General features: G+C 32.7%; 1 protein-coding gene across 1 annotated transcript; it reads right to left on the reverse strand.

Annotated features, from left to right (window-relative positions):
- Nucleotides 1–17,513: 17,513 nt before the first annotated feature.
- LOC127726796 (uncharacterized) lies at nt 17,514–18,143 on the reverse strand (the record flags this gene model as incomplete). The annotated part of the gene is made up of 1 exon (XM_052234250.1): nt 17,514–18,143. A coding segment is annotated over one exon (630 nt), but the record flags the coding sequence as incomplete, so codon positions are not given.
- Between the last annotated feature and the right edge of the window lie 1,369 nt (nt 18,144–19,512).

The raw sequence follows: 19,512 nt of genomic DNA on the forward strand, positions 1-19,512 counted from the left end.
TAGGAACTTTCCTTTTCGAATTTAATTTCCTCGGAGTTCAGTATTTTTGTGATAATATTTTTGAATAGATCTATTGTTAAGAATAACAATGGATTTTCACCACAGGGTGTGCCGAGCGGGCCGGGTTTCTGGAAAACCCTGCTTCTACATCCCGAAAACACAATCCATTGTTAAGCTATTTCAGTTGATATTTTATAGTGTGTCTTTCTATTTTGGGATGTTACACTATTGTTTCAGAAAAAGGGTGAAGGTTTGGTACCATTAAAACGTTTAAACCCGCTGCATTTGTTTGCACCTGTCCTAAGTCAGGAATCTGATGTTCAGTAGTTGTCGTTTGTTGATGTGGTTCATAAGTGTTTCTCGTTTCTCGTTTTTTAAATAGATTATACCGTTGGTTTTCCCGTTTGAATGGTTTTACACTAGTAATTTTGGGGGCCCTTTATAGCTTACTGTTCGGTGTGAGCCAAGGCTCCGTGTTGAAGACCGTACTATGACCTATAATGATTTACTTTTATAAATTTTGACTTGGATGGAGAGTTGTCTCATTGGCACTCATACCACATCTTCTTATATCTATTATACATAACAATAGAAATTGTTTTTTAATAACACGAACAGAAGAGATTAGCATATAGTGTTCACTACAAATTGTTACAAGACATATTAAAGGGGCACTAGCTACGAGATATGGAAAAAACTAAAATATGATTTTTTTTTGTTCAATCATTAATTAAAGTGAATAGTGAAATAAAAATTCCCTTTTACAATTGTAGCAGCTATATTGGTTCGGTTTTGTCAAAATAAGCAAAGAAACATTGTAAATTTATTATGCACTTGTAAGTGAATAATTCGACCTCATTAAATCCGTATCCATGTGCTCTTAGCTAGAGATGGGTTACGCACGAACTAGGCGTAGTCAGGTAGTACATTGTAAAAGGAAAAGAATATCAACATTGAAAGTGAAACAAGGGTAAATCATTTGATTGACTGGTTCGATCTTCAAAAACTCATTCTTATACAGGTAAAATCGATTATTAACATATTGTTTTACCCTATAATATGAAATCAAACAGACCTAGAAAAATCCAATTGCACGAGTTCGCTATCTATTTATATCTATGTTTATGTTTACAACCGGTTATATAACCGTCCACAATCTACGGAAGGTCACCACGATGGTTAATTAGATGGCGTCTAGACTAAAATACACACGAAATGCTGATACAAAATTTCGAGTGTATGCATTGTAAATTGTTTATTTTAGACTTTTGTTTTTTTGGATATACGTTTAAGTATATTATAAGTCGAATATGAGAATTTGAGTCAAATCGGTGAACATGAATTTGACAGCTAGTGTCCCTTTTATTAAAAAAAAAAAAACATATTTCAGGAAATTCCAAAAGTGAAAAAAAATATTAGCAACTATTTTGAATAACAAAAATTTATTTGAATACTCCTTTGCTCAAAACTAAAATTTTAATCCCATATGGCAATGTCTAAAGGTTCATCTTAACAAATGAACACAAATGGCTCTATTTACACATCAAAAACTACTCTGAGAACAGACTAAACTGTGCAGTTGGAAAAATTTCAAGGCCTGGCATCTACTAGATACATAAAATTTCAGAAAGATATTTTTTTGGGGGGGATTTTGATGGGCATTTTTTTTTTGTTCCTATTGGTGTTACTTGAGAGGGACCATCTCAAAGTTTTAACCCAACTTACATGTAGTTTATTTTTACACCTCCGCAGGAACAGAAAAAAATGCCCATCACAATCGAAGGGCCCTATGTGAGCTTATGCCATCACTTGGCGTCCGTCGTCTGTCGTCGTCGTCAGTCGTCGTCGGTCGTCGTAAACTATTTAAAAAATCTTCTCCTCTGAAACTACTGGGCCAAATACCTTCAAACTTTAACTAAATGTTCTTTAGGGTATCTTGTTTATCAATTGTATCCGAAGTTTTAATCCATCGACAAACATGGCCACCATGGCTAAAAATAGAACATAGGGGTCAAATGCAGTTTTTTGTTTATATCTCAAAAACTAAAGCTTTTAGAGCAAATCTGACACGCGGTAAAATTGTTCAATTGGTCAAGATCTATCAGCCCTGAAATTTTCAGACAAATCGAACAACCCGTTGTTGGGTTGCTGCCACTAAATTGGTAGTTTTGAGGAAATTTTGCAGTTTTTGTTATTATCTTGAATATAATTATAGATAGATATAAACTGTAAACAGCAATAATGTTCAGCAAAGTAAGATCTACAGAAAAGTTTATATGACCAAAATTGTCAATTGACCCCTTAAGGAGTTATTGCCCTTTAAAGACAATTTTACGCAATGTGTTCATAAAGTTTGCTAACATTTAAAAATCTTCTCTTCTGAAACTATTGTGCCTAATACTTCTTAACTTTGAATGAATGTTCCTTTAGGAATCTAGTTTATGAATTGTATCCGAATTTTTTATCCATCAACAAACATGGCCGCCATGGCTAAAAATAGAACATAGGGGTCAAAAGCAGTTTTTGGCTTATATCTCAGAAACTAAAGCATTAAGAGCAAATATGACATGGGGTAAAAATGTTCAAAAGGTCAAGATCTATCAGCCTTGAAATTTTCAGACACACCGAACAACCCATTGTTGGGTTGCTGCCACTAAATTGGTTGTTTTAAGGAAATTTTGCAGTTTTTGGTTATTATCTTGAATATTATTGAAGATAAAGATAAACTGTAAACAGCAAATATGTTCAGCAAAGTAAGATCTACAAAAAAATTTAATGAACAAAATTGTCAATTGACCCCTTAAGGAGTTATTGCCCTTTAAGGACAATTTTACACAAGTTGTTTTATGTTTTTTAACTTTAAAAATCGTCTCAAATGAATCTAGTATAAATTTTGTATTTCATTTCCTTGTACGTCAAGAAACATAGACACTATGGCTAAAATGGAACATATGGGTAAAAAGCAAAAATAATCATTGATGAAAGATTTAAGCAAAAAAAATAACAGGTGAGCGATTCAGGCTCTTGAGAGTCTCTTGTTAACGGAGTAATGTCTCTTGCTCTTGAACCCATTGTTCTAGGGCAGATTACAAACTTTTCATTGTAGCAATTAGAACAAAATGATTTTTTATAGTATCTTTTAATTCGCAATATTGGTATAAGAGGAATATACAAAAAATGGCCTTTTAAAATCATGACTAATAAAATGAAAACACTATTGCCAAAAACAAATCGACAAACGGAAAAACACCAACGATCCACAAAATACTACACAGAAGACAAATGATTGAGCTTGATGATCTCCTCCAAAAAAACGGACGGAACTCAAGTGCCTCGAAAGGGTCAGTAGTCCCTTTTCTCCTAGGGGAGCTGAATCAAATACTCTTGTTAAGAAAAGTTGACGAATCGTATTGCAGTGAGTAGGCATCATGCAATAGCGAATTGACAGCCAAGATTGTGATCAGGAGAAACCAAATTGAAAATAAAATTGCAAAACAAGACATACAACACTTCAACGTAACACACTATTATACAATGATGGGAATGAACTCAGCTGCTTTGTTAAACAGGGTAAAATACTAGTTAAACCCGTCGTATTGTCAAGGCAATGATGATGTCACAATTGAGGAAAGGCAAGGGTTGGAAATACGATAAGTGGAACATTTTTGTAGTAATCTGTGACACAAACAATCTTAAACGTTACCATTAGGAACCATTTTTCAAAAGCTTCCTGATTGGGTTCCATTAATATATCCTCCAGAACTATTCTTAATTAAAGAAACTACAGACAAGGCTCCCTCTGCCTCATTTTTAGACTTATACCTCGAATTTGACACAAGCGGTCATCTCAGTACCAGAATCTTTGATAAACGAGACGATTTTAATTTTGAAATTATCAATTTCCCCCACCTTATTAGCAATATACCAACTTCACCTGCATATGGGATTGACATTTCCCAACTCATTCGATATTCAAGAGCTTGCATTTGCTATTCAGACTTTGTAAAACGTCACCAGTGTCTGAGCAGAAAGTTGATGCACCAGGGGTATGTCAAAGAACGTCTCGTACTTTTTCTAAAACAAGTCATCAGAAGATACCAAGACCTTGTTGATAAATATGCCGTATCAAATTCACAAATAATACACGATGATTCTAGGTACTGACGTTGTTTATCATCTAATTAACATGTTATAGTATTCTTTTATTTGTCTTTGTAAATTATTACAATTACTGTTTAGTCTATTTTTGGTAATATCCATTTGAAGTGGCTCGGTGTTTGTAAAGCCTCAGCTGTCATATATTAGAGATTTACAAAACGTTATGCTGAAGCTTAAAATGTAAAGTTAAGACAGCGTGATGTTGAATTGAGTCATCAAAATACTTACTCTAAATTACAATATGCTAAGTTGAATTTGCTCAATGTTGACTTGCAATGACAAGTGCTTTAGTCGTGAAAGTATAATGATAAGTCACGATGTTGTGATGATATGCCAAACACACGTAACGTTGGGTTTAAAGTACATGATGTGAAGTTGACGTTGCATGATGTTAGCTTGCAGATGTATACTGCTCAGTCGTGCACTTCGATAGCTATGATAACAAATAAAATGAATATCTAAAATGTATGGTGCTGACTTGTTATTAATAAATGTTGAGCTGAGATAGTACGGTGTTATATCATTGTGATATTACGATTGGTCTATCATGCAATATGTTGATTTAAAACACCATGATGCACAGTTGAAAGTACATGATGTTAAGTTAAGATAACACGATGCTACACCACTATATTGAAACGAAAGGTTAACTATACAATTTGTTGACTTAAAACAACACGATGCAACGTGTTAAGCTAAGATGCTCACTTGAAACTACACGGCGTACAGTTGAAATTTTGTAATATTAAGCTACGATAGCACGATATGTTATATCATTATGACGTTACGAGAGGCTTATCATACAATGTGTTGACTTGAAACTACACAATGTAAATTTGAAGTAGTTTAGTCTTGACTTAAAACAGTAAAATGTTAAGCTATAAAAACAGAACGTAAAGTCAAAATAAAACAATGATAGGATGACATATACTTGTGCAGAATTGAAGATTTTTGGTGTTGACCTCGAATATAGTACAAATATTAGATCGTTTTATGTTAAATTGAAAGAAAATAATGATGCGTAAAACATTACAGAATTATGTGAATTGAAACTGCAATTCTATGGAAAAGAATGAGGGACAAATCCCCAGGATTTTTTCTTCTTCATTTGCAAGTTCGGAGGCAAAATGATATACAAAGAAAGTTTTTCATAAATTCATAAAGCAAAAGAATTACCCATCGCTATATATTACACTTGAATACAGTTTTGCCGTATATTTTACATGTTTTGTTTGGATCTTTTTTTATGATTAAAAACCAGACTTTTTTTATGAACAATATTTAAGAAAATATTTATCTATGTTGTGTGTTAATACATACAATATAATATTGTGCTTATAAGACTTATGACTGTGAGGGTAAAATTTTACTCATATAAAATCACATCTATGTAAGAGTTATCGGAGAATTTGTATTTACCACTCCCGTTTTCCCCGAAATAAAACATAAGAATCTGGAGTCTTAATCTTAAAAAACAAAGATCAACTGATATGACAAATAATACGCTAAAGCGTAGGACTGAGAGGGTCAGAGCTATATGAGAATGTGACCCCCCACTCAGCCCCCCCCCCCCCCCCAACCCCCCCCCCCCCCCCCCCCCCCCCCCCCCGGCCTTGTTAGAGGTATCTGAAAATTTGAATTTTCTTTTCCACGAAATAAAACAAAAAGAATTGATAGGTTGAAGAATCCTACTGCATGGGGCCAACCCAAACATTAAGTATGGTAGATTCTGTTGTATACTTTTCGCTCATACATGAAGTCTATATGAAACCTAATGAAATTTGACCTAGAGCCTCCAGTCTAAATCGTCGACTTTAAAAAAAAAAATACATCATTTACAGCAGTGCCAACCATTTTTCAAGCACCAAGTAAGATAGTGCCCAGGTTTATGTATATATCCACTCGGAGAATATTTCATTTTTTTAAATTGGTAAAGTCATTAATGGACAATGACCCCTATCACTTATAATAATAAGCCAATTAATGATTTCCGTCACTTATTTTCTTGTCCAAATTGATTTTCTTGGTTCTTTGCAGCTTCTCTCTATCTATATGTGTTTTCAAAGAAAAAGAAAAAAAATCAAAAATCTGTAAAAATTGTTAAAGTCCATGAATTATTTTGGTATTGCTTTGATTAATTTGTAGATTTGTTTTTTTGATGTCAACAGTTTCTCTCTCGCTCTCTCTCTTATAGTTTTCATGAGTTTGGTCAAAATTAAAATCGGTAGATTTTTTTTTTAATTATTTGCCAAAATGTAGTTTATTCTTTTTTGAAAAACATAATAAAAAGTTTGGGCCACAGAGCATTTTGCAAGCTATAGGTTATGCAGTATTGTCAGATTTTGTATAAACTATACATGGAAAACTCAATGTTAGAAAATAAAAATAAAAATTGGGATCACGAGACTCGTTTTCTGTCTACAAAACAAAATAGATAAAGTCCCTACACATTCCATCATTAGAGACGAAATATGCCAAAGGGATTTCAAACTCATAAGTCGAAAACAGACTGACAATACACCTTATCGCTATTTGTCCGCCATTACTGGACATATCACACAAGTTCCCGTAAAATTTTTACGTCATAATAGAAAATGTCTGACGCCACAATGGAAAAGTGATTGTTGTATGACGTCAAAAGTTCGAGCGGGACAGATTCTCGGGTCAAGCGGGAATAGCGATAAGGTGTATGCCATGGAAAAAAAGAAAAAAAAAAAGACAAAAAATAATGTTATCCGAGTTATCTCCCCTATATAGAAAAGTTGAAAAACATATGCAAAAAACGTTCTGTATTCAAAAACATTTTTTTTTAGTTCTCCGAGTTATCTACCCTATATGGAAAAGTTGAAAAACATATGCAAAAAACGTTCTGTATTCAAAAACAAATAGTCGTTTTAATCAAATAAATCTCATAATTTTCTTCATCAAGATGAAAAGTACTACATATGAATAACATTCCTCTCTCAAAATGTGTATATTATATTTTTTTTAGATCTAGTAAGACCGATTGTGTTGAGCTATATGAGAATCTAAGGGAGCTACCATGTGATTTTTAGGGGGGTGGGGGGTGCTAGGATGAAAAATTTTGACCTGCCTTTTTTTTAGTTGTAATCTCTGTCCTGCGTTTTTATTTTTCACTCTATTCGGTCCTGCATTTTTTTTTTTTTTTTATTCTGACTTTTTTTTACATAAATTATCACCCTGCCTTTTTTTTGCCAAGTTGCTCATCCTGCCTTTTTTTTTACTTAAAACTCCTGTCCTGCCTTTTTTTACAAATTTCATCCTAGCCCCGAATAAAAATCAAATTGTAGCTCCCTAAGATGGCGGAAGACACCCGATCTACCCTAAGGGCAATATATCTAATGAGGAAGAAATTTACAATTTACTTGTAGATCTCCTTTTGTTGAAAAGGGTTTCTGTTTTCATTTATCTATCTATTATACTGTTCAGGATGAGGGGAGAATCGAAAAAACAAATAAACAAAAATGGATAAAAGAAGGCGAAAGATACAAAAGGGATAGTAAAAATCTTAACCAAACAGACAATGTCATGACAAAAACTCATCAGCCGAAATAAACGAGAGAAAAAAGATCAAAAGCCAAACAACAGTATATTAAGAGCAATATATAGAAAACCAAAAACTGAGCAACACGAAACCCTCAAAAAAGGGGTAATCTCAGGTGCTCCAGAAGGGTAAGCAGATCCTGTTTCATATGTGGCACCCGTCACTTGGCGATTTTGTAAATAAAGAAGGAATGTTTTATAATTTTCGAGGAACTCCCAAAAAACATGAATAACAGGGTGTATAATTTTCGAGGAACTCCCAAAAAACATGAATAACAGGGTGTCAAATCGATGAACGTGCTTAGAATAGGCTCCTTTTCATAAAAAAGAATTGATGAAAATGTATTTGTATTTAGTGTACAGTGGCAAATATTACATGCATATAAGGACGAGAATATGTAAGTGTGTTATGAATATGAATCTTGGCTCTCTGTACAAGACATATTTTGCTTGCTTAGCCGAATTTTTAACAAACTAGTTGACAAACCGTCTCTGACAATCTATGGAAATCCAAATAGCATCGGTTTTGATTAAGTCCAGATTTTTTGGTTTTATTTCGGGGAAAAAAGATGCGTTTTACGTACAGTGGCAAATATTACATGCATAACAGGACGAGAACATGTGTGATATGAATATGAATAAACCCTGCTTTGTTACAAGACATACTTTACTTGCCTAGCCAAATTTTCAACGAACTAGTCGACAAACCGTCTCTGACATTCTATTGAAATCGTAATAGCATCGCTTTTGATTAAGTCCAGATTCTTTTGTTTTATTTCGTGGAAAAGAAAATTCCACAAATTTTCAGATACCTCTAACAAGCCCGGGGGGGGGGGGGGGGGTAAATTCCGATATAGCTCTGACCCTCTCAGTCCTACGCTAAGCGTATTATTTGTCATATCAGTTGATCTTTGTTTTTTCAGATTCTTATGTTCTATTTCGTGGAAAACGGGAGTGGTAAATACAAATTCTCCGCTAACTCTTACATAGATGTGATTTTATATGAGTAAAATTTTACCCTCACAGTCATAAGTCTTATAAGCACAATATTATATTGTATGTATTAACACACAACATAGATAAATATTTTCTTAAATATTGTTCATAAAAAAGTCTGGTTTTTAATCATAAAAAAAGATCCAAACAAAACATGTAAAATATACGGCAAAACTGTATTCAAGTGTAATATATAGCGATGGGTAATTCTTTTGCTTTATGAATTTATGAAAAACTTTCTTTGTATATCATTTTGCCTCCGAACTTGCAAATGAAGAAGAAAAAATCCTGGGGATTTGTCCCTCATTCTTTTCCATAGAATTGCAGTTTCAATTCACATAATTCTGTAATGTTTTACGCGTCATTATTTTCTTTCAATTTAACATAAAACGATCTAATATTTGTACTATATTCGAGGTCAACACCAAATATCTTCAATTCTGCACAAGTATATGTCATCCTATCATTGTTTTATTTTGACTTTACGTTCTGTTTTTATAGCTTAACATTTTACTGTTTTTAGTCAAGACCAAACTACTTCAAATTTACATTGTGTAGTTTCAAGTCAACACATTGTATGATAAGCCTCTCGTAACGTCATAATGATATAACATCGTGCTATCTTAGCTCAACAACACGTACTTTCAACTGTACGTCGTGTAGTTTTGAATGAGCATATTGTATGGCAAGCCTATCGTGATATTATTATGATATAACATCGTGTTATCCTAGCTCAACATCACATTCTTTCAACTGTACGTTGTGTAGTTTTAAATGAGCATATTGTATGGTAAGCCTATCGTGACATTCAAATGATATAACAACATGCTATCTTAGATTAACATCACCTAGTTTCAACTGAAAGTCATGTAGTTTTAAATGAGCATATCGTATGGTAAGCCTATCGTGACATTCTAATGATATAACAACATACTATCTTAGCTTAACAACACGTACTTTCAACTGTACGTCGTGTAGTTTTAAATGAGCATATTGTATGGCAAGCCTATCGTGATATTATTATGACATAAGATATTGCTATCATAGCTCAACATCACGTACTTTCAACTGTACGCCGTGTAGTTTTAAACGAGCATCTCGTGTGGTAAGCCTATCGTGACATTCTCATGATATAACAACGTGCCATCTTAGCTTAACATCACGTACTTTCAACTGTACGTTATGTAGTTTTAAATGAGCAAATTGTATAATAAGCCTATTGTGTCATTATAATGATATAACATCGTGCTATCGTAGCTTAACATTACAAAATGTCAACTGTACGTCGTGTAGTTTCAAGTGAGCATCTTAGCTTAACACGTTGCATCGTGTTGTTTTAAGTCAACAAATTGTATAGTTAACCTTTCGTTTCAATATAGTGGTGTAGCATCGTGTTATCTTAACTTAACATCATGTACTTTCAACTGTGCATCATGGTGTTTTAAATCAACATATTGCATGATAGACCAATCGTAATATCACAATGATATAACACCGTACTATCTCAGCTCAACATTTATTAATAACAAGTCAGCACCATACATTTTAGCTATTCATTTTATTTGTTATCATAGCTATCGAAGTGGACGACTGAGCCGTATACATCTGCAAGCTAACATCATGCAACGTCAGCTTCACATCATGTACTTTAAACCCAACGTTACGTGTGTTTGGCATATCATCACAACATCGTGACTTATCATTATACTTTCACGACTAAAGCACTTGTCATTGCAAGTCAACATTGAGCAAATTCAACTTAGCATATTGTAATTTAGAGTAAGTATTTTGATGACTCAATTCAACATCACGCTGTCTTAACTTTACATTTTAAGCTTCAGCATAACGTTTTGTAAATCTCTAATATATGACAGCTGAGGCTTTCCATAAATATTGGTCTTCGGACTAGTAGTTGGAAAAGTTTTTGGTGCAGACTGGATTTTGACTAGGACCCTTGTCCATAGATTGACTTTTAAAATTGACTTAAAAAAACAATAAAAGATATGTATTTTTATTTCCTGTATCTATGATAATTGTTTGAATTTAACATGTATAAAAGTCCTAGACTCTGGCAGTCTCTATCAGCACACAACATACAAAGTATATTTCTTTTAAGCCAGCTTCTCTGTGTTACATTTCCATATAATACGTCCATTCTAGAAAAAAAAAATTAATTAATTAATAGATTTATTATACTGCATTGCATGTCATTTAAAATTAAAGTTTGGTTTTTACTATTTGACTTTATGAATGATAATAGTTCATCCAAAAATAAGAAAAAAAAACACTTATGATACATGAACAATTAAATAAAGATACCTATGATCAAATTCAGAACATATCAGGAGATCATGTGTGCAACAATCTAGTAAAATATAACATATATTTTTGCATATCTTAAATCTTTGAAGCTTTTACATATTGATCTTATCTCCCTTTACAACTTCAAGAGAATATATTTTAAAAGCTTAAAGTATATTTCACAAAGTATTTCAGAGATTCATTCAAAGAAAAATTTAGCATGCATAGAAAAACACCATTTTAGAAGAAATAATTCAAAAACTTAAATTTGGACATTTTCTTAGCTATTCAAGAAATGGTACATTTGTACCTACATGTATCACCTTTCGCATGACAATTACATGTACAATAGGGATATGCATACAAATTCAAAAAACCATATCTGAGATTTAATATATGTTCAATAAAACAAACATGTGTCTGTCTAAGTCTTTGTTATGTGCATTTTATAGCCAGAAACAGGAGGCCACCTAAAAGAGCATATTTTTAGCCAATATTAAATTTTGACAAATGAAGTCTCAAAATAATTTGTCTTCAACCCATTCAATTTTTCAGCTCTTAAATAACTTTTTGATAAAGGAAATGTTATATATATAAAAGCATTTTCTATGTATTATAGGCACCAATAACTTAATTTCTGCTTCAGAGATATGCAGATATTTTTGATGTATTTTTACAGTGGCTCAAATCTCCATTTCTCTTCAACTTCAACTCAAGAAAAGGAAGGTCACAAATAGATATGTGAAGAATACAAATGAACTAGTAAAATACATACACATGATCAGTGACAGAATTCAATATTTACATGAAAACCTTATGAAACAGTGTATTGGACTATTTTACAATAAGATAAAATATTGGTGCATTGCTATAGAAACAATAAATATGCTATAGTTTGCAAATTTTTGCCAAAATTGAATATATTATGAATGAAAGAGTCAGATCAGCAAGTCTTGCAAAAAAAAACGAAGCTTATTTTCATATTTAGAATATGGAACACACTCTCTAAATATTGACTATTTTGACAAAAAAATATCAAAATTAGCTGATTTCTCATTGACAGTCTCATATAAAATTGCACATTACAATCAAACTGACTTTCAAGTACAAAACTTTGACCCTACCTATATATCTAGCTTAGTACAGAAATAATCAGTTTTATTGATGACTATATTTCAAGGGCCAAAATTGCCTTTTTGCATCATTTTGTTTGTTCGGTATCAAATTACGTACACTTTGTACAGGTAAAATGATAATGAATGAAGGTCAACTGTACTTTTAATGAAAAAAATGGAATAAGACTGCCAGTATATTGCTGTCTGACATATGAAACATCTTTGCAGTCAATATTATGAAGTTTAAACTAAATATCTGCTCAAACTATTAAAGGAAAATCATGTACATGTATTTCTCAAATATAATTACATAATAGCCAGCTGTAACATGACACCAATATGATACTTATAAAAAAATCTTTATAATTCTCCAATATTTTGTCAAGTCTATCAATCAAACCACAATTTGAAGATTTTTGTTCCTCAATTCTTTCAGGTGTACCTTATCCTTGACAGGAACGTGGACCCAATTAAAAAAAAAGACCAGCATTTAACAGCAGTACTGTTTTGAGTATAAATATATTACATGTTTATAAGGACCCAGCCATAGATCATGGCCCTCATGGGTTAAATTATGGGAATTTTGACATGGGTTAAAACTGGTCCTGGTCCTTAGATAAAGATATTAACTGGACATGTTTCAAAGAATGCAGTTTCTTAACTTTTAAGATGTGACCTTCTTTTTTTCATAAAACCTAGCTAGGCTGTTAGATCCCTGCACATGTCAATTTTTTTAAACTACTTATTAAATATACACTATAAATATAAATTCACAAGTCTTATTTTTGAAAAAAAAAACTGATGTTCATATATATAATAAAAACTATAACACAATTTTCCATATGTTTCGGCCATTACAACCTTCCTTATTGGAATAAATTACAACATTGAATTTAATAATATATACATTATATAATTATCTGCAAGGCATTTGATCAAAATTTAATGACTAAACTCACCACAAGGTAAAATACTATTGAAATTAACATATCCTATCTGTTAGAAATTTAACTGCTAACTTCCAATCTACTGGCACCTCATGTTATGACAGTGTCATGATAATCAGTAACACAAACCTATAATTATCTATCATCAGAATCAGCTCTATATACAGCTAGCCAACAAAAGAGGGGCGCAGTTCCCCTCTGCACTTTTCTGTGTCTAACTTCAGCCTACATGTATACTGCATGTATCAAAGGGAAAAAAATATTTTAACCACTGGACAAAGTTTTTTACAGACGGTGAGACCAAAATAGCATAAATTCAGGAAAAACACAATAATTTATTCATTTGTTTCAATATCTATTTTTAATATATATAAACATGTTCCCTTTCAGACAAAATATCAGTCTTAGGTGTCCTTCATCCTTAAACTGTGCCTCTCTTAAGTTTTATGCTTAAATTACCTACATGTAGAACACTGTGCATGATTGGTATTCAATATTTAAAAAAATATCATTAGATTAGTACATTCATTTGCTTAATAACTTATGTGGAGTTCAAACTAGGTTCAATTTTATCCGGAAAATATGCTTATTGCTATATAACAGTATTTTATATGCCTGGTTTCCTGTAAATAAGCCATAGTGGATAATTCAACAGATAAATGAAAAATTCATGCATACTTGGATGGAGAGTTGTCTCATTGGCACTCATACCACATCTTCCTATATCTATATAAATTGAATTGTATTATATGCAAATATGAAAATTACAAATAAATTCATTCATTATGATATCTGTGTTTTTTCTTATGAACTTCCTACATGTACAGGTGTCAGACCACCAATTACTCCCTCCAATTTAGAACGTATGTAAAAGTAGAACTACTCTGACACAAAATAGTGCTTTTGATATTCTTGTTTACTTAAACTAACCAACAAATTTGCAGAAATGATACTTTTGGTGAAAGAGAAATATATTTAGACCATTTTGAGCCAAAATTGACTTGTCTATGAGTTTGCATTAAAAATTCAGGATTAATGCAATCCATAGTATACTAATTTAAGATTTCCAGAAAACCAGGAGTTATTTTGGTAGTACCTGTGTTCCCAAGGTCAGATTTTTCTCATAAGTCTTTAAAGGTAGGTTGAAAATTGGCATGTAGAAAGGTGATACATGTACAATTCAGGATATACCTGGTTTCTATGAAGTTAAACTTAAGGTAAAATATTTAGAAAGCTGTGAAAATTGCAAAATTTGGTTGAACGGATAGGGATTTTTAATTGGTGGTCTGACACCTGGGTGATTATACATTTTTGTAAATATATATATAATTAGGATTCTGACATTAGAACATTACTATCAATGGTTTAGACATAGACAAAAATACATTAGGTTTCAAAACCTGTGAAGTAGAAATTTTTTACTGTGACATACATGTACAAATGAATATTGACACTATAATATTTCATAGGCAACCTTTGATTGCTTTCTCAATTGTTTCCTAATGCAGTGGGTTTTTTTTTTGGGGGGGGGGGGGGGGGGGGGGGGGGTGAGGGGGTACAATTTTTAATGTCCAGCAAACTCTATTCTCTGTCCATGAATAAAGTTATTTATGGTACCGCAGCTAGAATAAAGTATGATACTTGTTTGAAATGCCCCTCCCCCTTTTTAAATTTCTGGTACATTTTGCTATCAAGAAACAGGAATTTTGTATAAAAATCCACTGGCAATCAGACCTAACATCTATGCAATTGAATTCTGTCATATGCAATGATTTAAAACAGTTATTTCGTTTAAAATAAGTAATAATCAAACCTGCATGGTTTGTACGCTGGCGGTCGTCAACTTGGAAAACGTAAACAAAGTAGTTCGCATGTACGCACTGTCATCAGAATAGTCAAATGGCTACAGATTGTCGTTAGATTTAAATTGAATCGTTAAAGTTAATACAACAGCTCGTTTTAAACAGCGTTTTATGCAATAAATGAAAAAATGTATGCGTGCGCTGCGGATGACTACGTATTACAAGATCTTGTAATTGTGAGTACGGCTGATGGCAAGGGTGTTAAACGCAGGACTTCGGGAAAGTCCGGAGAGCCGACAACCTTGCTTCGGAAGTTGAACGTTTTGGTGTACGCTTTTGAAAATATTACCAAGAATGCCGCGATGATTAGATTCTGAAATGGCGAAATTGCGCATAAGAGCAGACGTCGTTTGATTGATGTACGATTAACCCTCATATGCCAAAGCGACATATATGTCGTTTCAGTGTTGATGCCAAAGCGACATATAAGTCGTTTGGGGGTTTGATGCCAAGGCGACATATATGTCGTTTCAGCAATATTACAATAAGTATATATTATAAATCAAAACTTTGCAACCTATACTACACTAAATAATTAATGCTTTATAACATTGTTGACCATCGGTGATCTAAGTGTATTTTGGAGCAATGACGTAATATCCATGACGTCATTGTGACGTTATAATTATGGCAAAAGTAAATTGAGTTTTCATTCTCTGAAAAAAAAACGTCTTCCAGCGGCAAACGACAACGTTGGTTTTTATATTTGCATGCACGCACATCACACTGGTGCTGACGATTTAAAGATTGACATAAGAGCTGGAAACACAAGATAATTGAACAACAAGACAGGGTCGCCCTTTTTTTTTGGCATTGTAACTTATCAGACTAACATAATATAAAACTCTTTATTGACCGCACATCCGACATATTCGTCAGACTGTGTGTTGAAAGTTTCGCACATTACGTATGTTTGAATAGTAATGTTTATGTGTTTACCCTCTCAGTCTGAAACGGGAAATCGGTCCACCCATGACAGAATCATGGCCCAAGAGAACGCACAGTTAGGACTCGGTAAATATTAAAACAATATTGAGATTTGGAGTTATGAAAATTTACAAAAAACACTAATTTTAAACATGGAACTCAACAGAAATTCCCTAACATTGTCGATGAAATACACACTGCCAATGCCCACATTTTCTTATCTAAATTGAATTCCTTTTATCCAAATGGTGTTTGACTGATAAGCGACAAACACTTGACTTTAATTTGATAAACAAAATTTCGTATTTATTAGTTTTCGACAATTGAAATTTATATAACCATGTTTCATTCCTTTTGATGTTTCAAAGTGTTCTTTATTATTGCTAGCTGAGTTCCTGCCGTGAAGGAGGAAAGGGTTAATTCTATTTTTTACAAACATATATTTCGTGAACTTCGACTGTTTTATTTGTGTGAACACCGCAGGAAAGATATTTTACAAACATTTTAGAATGAAATCGTGTCATTAAACATTATATGGTACACTATTGACGGACATTTACGATTAATTAATTGCATGTCATTTAGTTCAGCGACCAATATTTCATACTTATAATATAAAAATAAGGGGATGTGGTATTAATCATTTATTGAAAAAAAAAAATGAAAGTTACTGAATTTTAACCTTTAAAGAGATTATACGGGTTCTGTATTTCTATTTTCAATAGGATTTTAAGGAGATGGTATTGCTTGATCATAAACAGGGATTATTCATCAACATTTAGCATCAGCTTAATTAGATTTCATATAGACCCTTTACAGATCTTTTTTTTTACATACCGGTTCATGACATTATTTTGGTATTTTTAGCCATGCATGCACCATCTGTATCCAGCTTGAAATTTTAAAGCCTGAGGGACCAGTATTTTTTATTTGAAGTCTGACTTTTCCGGATTTAACAGAAGCTAGGGATTTGAATTTCACTAAACAGATACCACAGACCTGGTCATGAAATATTCATAAATAAATTATAGAGAATAAACTGATGAAACAATATGTTCTCCGAGTGTTCGAAATTCATTTTTATAATTTAACTTTAAGGATCTTGTCGATAATAGTATTCTCTATTTCTCTGTGCGATGATTCACATTAAAAAATACAAAAAATGAACACCCAATGTCTTTGCATTCGTTAGAAGAGAACACGAAAAGATATAGAAGACGTGACACCCTCTACTGGCACAATTTTTTTTACACAAAACCAGCAGCGGTTATTACGGCCTCGAACACCTGGACCTATTTTTAACCCTTTGATTCGGTTAATGATGTAAAATATACCTTTTAGAAATAATATAAGTTGTTTTGCAGGTGAAGAATACAAGGAAAAAAGTTCTTTAACCTATACATATTTTTAGCTTATTTTGTTCCTTAAGTAATGCTCTTCTGATTTATTTTATCAATTATAAATTGTAGATTTTTTTTTTATTTCAACTAATACATGTATTGTTAAATAAATAAGAAGATGTGGTATGAATGCCAATGAGATAACTATCCTTAAGGAATGATCATATACATGTAGTTTATTTTGTTTTTTGTCAAACATGAAATGAATTAAACTGCAAGAAACTTGTTACCAACTAAATCAAATTAGATAAGTACATGATCAAAATAAAAGTCTGCAAGTTTATTAAGAATGTCCTGCATTACAGCTTTGTCTGGATAAATTCTTTCAATATGGATGTCCTTCTTTGTATATACTACAAAATCACAAAATTGTGAACCTGTTACAAGTAATTGACCTTGTACCTGAATAAAATAATCATGATTGCTTTTTAATCTAGGTCCATTTTCAGACAACTCCAAACAAAAGTCTGCACCCTGCATTGCATCAGTTATTAAATTATCTCTTTGGCTAAATGGACATTTAATCTCCATAATTCCAGTTACACCATTGTCACATATTTTGGCATCTGGAGTAGCACCAATAAAAGGGTACCTAGGGTTAACTACAAACCCACAATCATGAACATGATGGCCAGCAGTTTGAACATATAAGTTTCTTGCTTTAAGTTCATTGTTTCTTCCATAGGATGTTGCTTTACTAGTGAAAGGCTTTGGCTTCATTATGGAAAGAATGAACTTGTCAGTAATTGCAGCTTTTCTTTTGACAATTCTGTGAAAGTTTGAAGCTGTTATTCTTTTTTCCCTTTCCTTGAACCACTTTTCACATTGAGATTGTTCTCTGGTCTGTTCTTCTATACATCTTACTTCATCCTTTGAAATAGTGTCTATCAAAAGGTGGTATTTTCCCGATAAACTGATTGAACATTTTCTTTCGGAAAAACTAAATCTCCACAAACTGTTTCCACTGGAACTATCTCTCTCTCTGAATAAAAGTCTGCCTAAAAAAAAAAAGGGATTGTGAAAATTTTACTAATTTTAATATTTTCTGATCTGTGTGAAACTCAAAAAAAAAAATCATATTCAAACTTTTTTTTCAAATAAAGAAATAAACTGTTATCACAGAGATGTGTCTCGCCTTTTTGTAATTTTGATAATGCAAATGTTGAAATTAAAATAGCAATACTTTAACATGTCAGTTATGCAAATATTCAAAGTCGATGAACCATGACTAAAGGTACATGGCTAAACAATCTCCATGGAATGAGATGTGCCAATGCTAATACAACTGCATACCAATTACCATTGACTTATTATAAGTCGTTCCCTCTAAACAAACCTAAACACAAACATTAACTTGTAAACTATGTAAAAGTTTCAAAGTCAATGAACCATGATCAGGGGTGGGGCTATATAATCTCCATGGAAACGATACTTGCAAATGCCAATAAATTTGCATACCAAATATCATGGACTTAACATTAGAAGTTCATCTTAAACTGATCTAATCACAAACTAATACATGTAAACTAAGCAAAAGTTTCAAAGTCAATAGACCATGACTGAGGGGGCGGGGCCAAATATTCTCCATGGAAATGAGATGTGCTAATGCTTATACAACTGAACACCAATTAACATTGGCCTACCACTAATGGTTCCCCTTGAACTGACCTAATCACAAACTAATACATGTTAACTTAGAAAAATTTTCAAAGTCTATAGACAATGACTAAGGGGGCGTAGCAAAATAATCTTCATGGAAATGAGATATGCCAATGCTTATACAACTGCATACCAAATATCATTCACCTACCACTAGTGGTTCCCCATAAATTGACCTAATCACAAACTAATACATGTAAACTATGAAAAGTTTCAAAGTCAATAGACCTTGACTGAGGGGCGGGGCAAAATAATCTCCATGGTAATGAGATGTGCCAATGCTAATACAACTGCATACCAAATATCAGTGACCTACCACTAGTGGTTCACCATGAACTAGACCTAATCACAAACTAATACATTGTTGACGCCGACGCCGACGGAAAAAGCATACCTATGTCTCGCTTTTCGACTCCGTCAAGGCGAGACAAAAACATGCCCCACCACAAAAGTTGGAGTCTTAGCACATGCATGACATGACAAACACAAAATTATTTTTTTTCTTTATCGAACATATTTAAAAGTCACAAGAATCTAATGATATTTTTTTTATATTTCAGGGGCTGACCCAATTGATATTTTG

Source organism: Mytilus californianus, unplaced genomic scaffold, assembly GCF_021869535.1.
Source record: "Mytilus californianus isolate M0D057914Y unplaced genomic scaffold, xbMytCali1.0.p SCAF_18, whole genome shotgun sequence".
Lineage (NCBI taxonomy): Eukaryota > Metazoa > Mollusca > Bivalvia > Mytilida > Mytilidae > Mytilus > Mytilus californianus.